This window comes from Cynara cardunculus (assembly GCF_001531365.2).
Source record: "Cynara cardunculus var. scolymus isolate 2C chromosome LG 4, CcrdV1, whole genome shotgun sequence".
Classification (NCBI taxonomy): Eukaryota; Viridiplantae; Streptophyta; class Magnoliopsida; order Asterales; family Asteraceae; genus Cynara; species Cynara cardunculus.
In genome coordinates this window covers 12262552-12269911 of record NC_037531.1, presented here as the reverse complement: position 1 = coordinate 12269911, position 7360 = coordinate 12262552, and the positions used below count along the sequence as shown (strand labels likewise).

At 35.1% G+C, this 7360-nt stretch overlaps 1 protein-coding gene and 1 pseudogene across 1 annotated transcript; both read left to right on the top strand.

Moving 5' to 3' along the window:
- Positions 1 to 1629: 1629 nt before the first annotated feature.
- Positions 1630 to 5485, top strand: LOC112510877 (beta-glucosidase 18-like). Its single transcript, XM_025116227.1, has 10 exons — positions 1630 to 1809; positions 1911 to 1980; positions 2070 to 2128; positions 2271 to 2346; positions 3659 to 3733; positions 3881 to 3968; positions 4047 to 4299; positions 4558 to 5029; positions 5098 to 5206; positions 5299 to 5485. Exons 1-10 carry the CDS (start codon positions 1630 to 1632, stop codon positions 5483 to 5485), a joined length of 1569 nt encoding a protein of 522 aa, XP_024971995.1.
- Positions 5486 to 5968: 483 nt separating this feature from the next.
- LOC112510876 overlaps positions 5969 to 7360 on the top strand; it is a 5032-nt pseudogene continuing 3640 nt past the window's right edge.

Here is a 7360-nt window from a genome sequence, read left to right as displayed (position 1 = left end):
GTTCATTTGAGAAGTAGAGAAGTGATATTACCCCTTCATCTGGTCAACATTGACGGTTTTGATGGTGAAACACTAGATAGTTCCTTAAATGGTCCGTAGAAGATTGATGAGTAGTTTTGTAACTCTTACAAATAGATGAAAAACAAGTGCATATGTGGAACCGTGTTATTAACATATGAACCCATGTGATACACATATAAAATAATTAACTGATTCGCATATGAACCTGTCTGATTTATAGATTCACATTTGCACTTATGGCGCTTACAGGTTCACATATACATTTGTTTACCGCCTCTTTGTAAAAATACAAAACTACTCATCTATATTCACTTGACCAGTCAAAGCTGCAATTTTTGACCAATCTTGATCGTATGAAAAGCTATGATCACTTCTTTACTTTTCAAATACTTACTACTTTTCAAATGAACCTCGCGTTATATCTATATTTATTATTGTTATCATATCCATATATGCAGGGAGTTTTAAATACAAATTCTAGTATTAGTAACGACCATATATATCAATTTCATTTGTTTATCTTGATTAGTAAATATCTGGTTTTATAAATATATAAATTGTTTCCTGATCTAAAACGTGAATCATAATGGATGAACTTTGACCATCTTAAAAAATATTCATATCTATACTATATTATAAATTATTTTTAAAAACCATTTTTATACATAAAATATTGTTTATTGATGCATATTACTAAAAATTCAAGATTACAAGAAGAATGTGTGTATGGACATCTTACTAAAGCTTTATAATTAACTAAAAATAAACATTATTAAATAAATGATAAACATCTCATTTTAAATATAGATAATCTAAATATAATTAGAATAATTATTGAGTTCTAATAAAATATTTAATTATTATTTAAAAAAATTTATTTTACTAAACCAAAACAAATAAATTTGTTATTAAGTTTTAGTTAAATTATAATAAAAATTTGAATTAAAAAAGTTATACAAAAAACGAAAACTTTTAAATAGTTACCTTGATACTAATATCAAATATTTTTTTCAAAATTTTATGATATCTTCAAATTTATACTTTTATTCAAAAATAAAAACATTTCCGCTTTCTCAAAATCACATAAAATCGCATTATAACATGATAGAGACAAAGAATAATACAAAAGATTAAAATCAAAATGTTTATTTGTAATCACATTATATTATTGCGCGAGTACCCTTTTAGTCATAATAAATAAACTCTCGTCATTTCCATAAATATCTCGTTTGATTGGTTTGTATGGTTTATATTAATTAAATGAGGCTTCTATTTAAAGACTTGAAATCACGTAAAGACTTGAAATCATGTGAGGCCCGTTTGTTTTTATGAGACCCATGATACTACTTTTTTATACTTGAAATTTCACAATAAAATATTGTAAAGATAACTTTCATAGTATTTTTGCTCTAATAAATTTCTTTTTATCATCACAGTGTTTTACTGAAGTTTCATGGGTCACATGGGTATGAAAACAATCAGAAAACTCTATATATACAACTATATATATATATATATATATATATATATGTACACTCTACATAACCAATATCCATTGTAATATAAGCAAAGTTGATTTAGAGAAACATTATCCCTCGTTGTTCCATCATGAAAAGGATGAAATCACCCACCATTTTTCTCTTCTTCTTCTTCTTTCTCATCTCCACTTGTGCTCTTCTTCTTGAAGCCTCCAACAATGGCGGTGGAGGATCCAAAGAAGTTCCCGATATCAAAAGATCCGATTTTCCACTCGGGTTTCTCTTTGGAGCAGCCACTTCTGCTTACCAAGTCCATCTACCTTCCTCCTTTTCTCTCATTTTTCTTCCTCATCATCATGCATATATATAATCTATATATATATATATCACTCAACTCATGGAATTTTGCAGATTGAAGGAGCCTATCTCGATGATTCTAAATCGCTCAGCAACTGGGATGTATTTTGTCATTCAGTCGTAGGTCTGTATCATCAATTGCCCGTTTGTTACTGTTTAATAATTATAAGACCAATTGATTCTGATTTTTTTATCGACTGCCATTGTTATTAGGTTGTGGAAGAAATGGATCGAATGGAGATATCGCTGACGATCATTATCATCGGTTTTTGGTTCATCAACTTCTGCTCCTCTCTCTCTCTCTCTCTCTCTCTCTCTCTATATATATATATATATATATATATATGCATATATATATAAAATTTGTTGACGTTTTATATCAACTTGTTTTCTTGAATCTCTTCTTTATTACAGAAAGACATTGAGATAATGCATTCCATTGGTCTTAAAGCGTACAGATTTTCGATTTCATGGGCTAGAGTTCTTCCAAGTATGCTATATATCCGATCTTACCACACACACACACACACACACACACATATATATATATATATATATATATATACATATACATATACAGGGTTGGGTTCACGTGAGACCTAGAGTTTTTTGTGAGATCCGTAAAACCAATTTATGTTCAATGATCAACTTTATACGCTAATGATTTAATGGTCTAAAGTTGGACGGTGACAATTTTGTGATTATGAATGTTGAGATTGTAGATCTAATCCCAAGAGTTGAGAATTTGTCTTATGGGTCACACGAAAAAGCATTGGTCTCACATGATCCCAAGTCTACACACACATATATATATATGTGTGTGTGTGTGTGTGTGTGTGTGTATATAGGGTTAGGTTCACGTGAGACCAAAGGTTTTTCATGAGACCCGTAAGACCAATTCTCAACTCTTGGATTAGATCTACAATCTCAACATTCATAATCACAAAATTGTCATGAAACTTCTCAATAATCACAAAATTGTCATCGTCCAACTTTAGATTATTAGATCATTAACTTAAGAAGTTGATCAATGAACATAAATTGCTCTTACGTGTAAAACGAAAAACCCTTAGTCTCACGTGAACACAACCCTATATATATATATATATATATATATATATAGGGGTCTATTCAAGGGAGAACTGACTAGTTTGTCGTAACCGTGATATCCAATCTTAACCACAAATCAATAGGCTAATTAGGAAATTTATAATTTTGGTAATTTTTAATTAAAATTTTTAATGCAAGGACATTTTAGGTATTTTCTCTCCTCTCTTCTCTCTTCTCTCTCTGTCCCCGTCTTCCGGCCACTGTCCTCCGGCCTCCGGCCACCGGCCACCGTTCTCCGGTGATACCACAGTGTGATACTCAAACACATATAAGATGCATTGTGATATCACTGTGTTACATATCTGATCGACCGCACAAACGACCACAGTGTGATACCCTATCACATATAAGATGTATTGTGATATCATTGTGGTATCACCGGAGAGCCGGTGGCAGGGGGACAAAGGCCCGGAGACAGGAGACAGAAGACAAGAGACAGGAGACGGGAGACAAAAGAGAAAATACCTAAAATGTCATTGTATTAAAATTTTAATTAAAAATTACCAAAATTATAAATTTCCTAATTTATTCTGTGATTTGTGGTTGAGATTGGACTTCACGGTTACCACAAACTAATTATTTCTCATTTGATTAAACCTATATATATATATATATATATATATATATATATATATATATATATTCCCATATCTTTTCAACTTTGCTTACCATTTTGTGCTTCCCAATTCCAGGAGGAAGGAGTGGTGAAGTTAATCCCGCCGGTGTCAGGTTCTACAACATGATAATAGACAATCTGATCCTCAAAGGTTAAACACTACATCTGATCTTAGAAATCGATTCAAACTTCAAGATTCATGCATGAACTTTGATGTTTTGTTAGTTTCACCTGAAAAACTGGTATACCTTTTGTGGGAGGTGAGTTTGATTCATGACCCTTGAACAAAATGATACAGGAATCGAGCCGTTCGTGACGATTTTCCATGGCGATTTTCCTCAGGAACTTGAAGACAAATATGGGTCTTGGCTCAACGCCGAAATGACGTGCGTCTAAACCGCCGCGATCTACTTGTTTGTTAGTATATCGGAATGTATTCATGTGTCTTAACTAATCGTTGGCAGGGAAGAGTTTGCGCATTTGGCCGAAATTTGTTTCAAGTCGTTTGGAGACCGAGTGAAGTATTGGGCCACGATCAATGAACCGAACATCTTCACGGACTTGTCTTACCAAAGAGGCGTTTTTCCTCCTTCTCGTTGTTCCGAACCATTCGGCAACTGTATCCACGGAAATTCGGATGTCGAGCCCCTCATTGTTATGCACAACTTGTTACTAGCCCATGGCAAGGCAGCCAAGCTATATCATGAAAACTTTCAGGCAATCAACCAACTTTCAACTCTTAATAAATATGACTTATTCTAGTGACACTGGTAATAAGCATTTTTTAGTGTTTGAACAATTTATACTGGTGCCAAACATGTAATAAGGAGTTTTTGAAGAAGTTAACCCTTGTGACTTATAATAAGTTGATAAGTGATTTTGTAGAAAATCATAAGTTGTTTCAAATAAGCAATCTCAAACACCCCATTTTGGTTAAGAAATTATTGTTCGTGAACTTCGGGTTTCTTTCTGCAGCCTAAACAAGGTGGATCGATAGGGCTCGTGATGCACTGTTTCATGTACGAACCGCTAACAGACAGTGAGCTTGATCGCAAAGCCGCCAAAAGGGCCTTGGCTTTCAATATTGGCTGGTCACTTGATCCCGTAATCTTTGGAGAATACCCCGAAGAAATGCGCGAATACCTTGGAACCAAATTACCAAGTTTCTCCATCGAGGAAAAGAACTTCTTGAAGAACAGTACCGATTTTATTGGCATCAACCATTACACGACTATATATACCAAGGATTGTACCAACTCGGGTTGCTCCCCAACTGCGAATCGTGCAATTAAAGGTTTTCTAGAGATGGTTGAAGAGCGTGATGGTGTACCGATCGGCGAACCGACCAAGGTCAAAGGATTTTCGGTTGTTCCTAGAGGCATGGGGGAGATTGTTAACTATATCAAGATTCGGTACAATAATACACCCATGTTTATTACTGAAAACGGTACGTCTCCCAATTATCAGATTAAACAAATAACGAATACGATCTCATTTYTGTAAACTCCATTGCAGGGTATTCTACCCCCGACGTGGACGCGAAAGGAATCAAAGAGCTCGTGAATGACGTCAAACGAGTTAAATTTCACACAGCGTACCTCGCTTCTCTAGCCGAGTCTATCATGTCCACTCTATCTCAGTACCTTTCACTTTTTATGAACGTAAAATTTGTATTGCTTATTAATTTGAACAAGTATCGTCATTGATCAACGACAGAGGGGGAGCGGATGTACGTGGATATTTTATATGGTCGTTGATGGATAATTTCGAGTGGCTGCAAGGTTATGACGTGAAGTTCGGGTTATATTACATCGACCGTCGAACGCTAACTCGGTTGCCGAAGCTTTCTGCTAAATGGTACGAGAATTTTTTGAAGAACAAGAGTGATGTTATGAAGTTGTAGAGGAGCATCAAGATCCTTTGAAAAGGTTGCTTTGATGCTAGAAAATGTATTGTTTTGGCTTCTATTTCTTGTAAATGTATGGTGAAACAACCATAAGACCACTCATTATCCTTTACTTTGGGTGATTGATGAATTTTATGATGTTTTTAGCTTATTTTTTGGATACATGTTTGGATGGACTATGGACATAAACTAATTTATGAAATGTTACCATAAATTTTTATCTCTCTCTTTTAATTATAACTCTTATTAATATTAATTTTTATTTATTAATATTAATTAAAAGTAAAAAAATAATTATTACTGATATTAATNTAATGATCTAATGGTCTAAAGTTGCACGGTGGCAATTTTGTGATTATTGAGAAGTCTCGTGGCAATTTTGTGATTATGAATGTTGAGATTGTAGATCTAATCCAAGGGTTGATAATTGGTCTTACGCGAAAAAATATTGGTCTCATATGATCCCATGTATATATATATATGTATCTTCTTTCCCATATCTTTTCAACTTTGCTTACCATTTTGTGCTTCCCAATTCCAGGAGGAAGGAGTGGTGAAGTTAATCCCGCCGGTATCAGGTTCTACAACATGATAATAGACAATCTGATCCTCAAAGGTGTGCATTGACACATATGAAAGTTAAACACTACATCTCATCTTAGAAATCGATTCAAACTTCAAGATTCATGCATGAACTTTGATGTTTTGTTAGTTTTACCTCAAAAACTGGCATATCTTTTGTGGGAAGTGAGTTTGATTCATGACTCTTGAACAAAATGATACAGGAATCGAGCCGTTCGTGACGATTTTCCATGGCGATTTTCCTCAGGAACTTGAAGACAAATACGGGTCTTGGCTCAACGCCGAAATGACGTACGTCTAAACCGCCGCGATCTACTTGTTTGTTAGTATATCGGAACGTATTCATGTGTCTTAACTAATCGTTGGCAGGGAAGAGTTTGCGCATTTGGCTGAAATTTGTTTCAAGTCGTTTGGAGACCGAGTGAAGTATTGGGCCACGATCAATGAACCGAACATGTTCACGGAATTGTCTTACGAAAGAGGCGTTTTTCCTCCTTCTCGTTGCTCCGAACCATTCGGCAACTGTATCCACGGAAATTCGGATGTCGAGCCTCTCATTGTTATGCACAACTTGTTACTAGCCCATGGCAAGGCAGCCAAGCTGTATCATGAAAAATTTCAGGCAATCAACCAACTTTCAACTCTTAATAAATATGACTTATTCTAGTGACACTGGTAATAAGCATTTTTTAGTGTTTGAACAATTTATACTGGTGCCAAACATGTAATAAGGAGTTTTTGAAGAAGTTAACCCTTGTGACTTATAATAAGTTGATAAGTGATTTTGTAGAAAATCATAAGTTGTTTCAAATAAGCAATCTCAAACACCCCATTTTGGTTAAGAAATTATTGTTCGTGAACTTCGGGTTTCTTTCTGCAGCCTAAACAAGGTGGATCGATAGGGCTCGTGATGCACTGTTTCATGTACGAACCGCTAACAGACAGTGAGCTTGATCGCAAAGCCGCCAAAAGGGCCTTGGCTTTCAATATTGGCTGGTCACTTGATCCCGTAATCTTTGGAGAATACCCCGAAGAAATGCGCGAATACCTTGGAACCAAATTACCAAGTTTCTCCATCGAGGAAAAGAACTTCTTGAAGAACAGTACCGATTTTATTGGCATCAACCATTACACGACTATATATACCAAGGATTGTACCAACTCGGGTTGCTCCCCAACTGCGAATCGTGCAATTAAAGGTTTTCTAGAGATGGTTGAAGAGCGTGATGGTGTACCGATCGGCGAACCGACCAAGGTCAAAGGATTTTCGGTTGTTCCTAGAGGCATGGG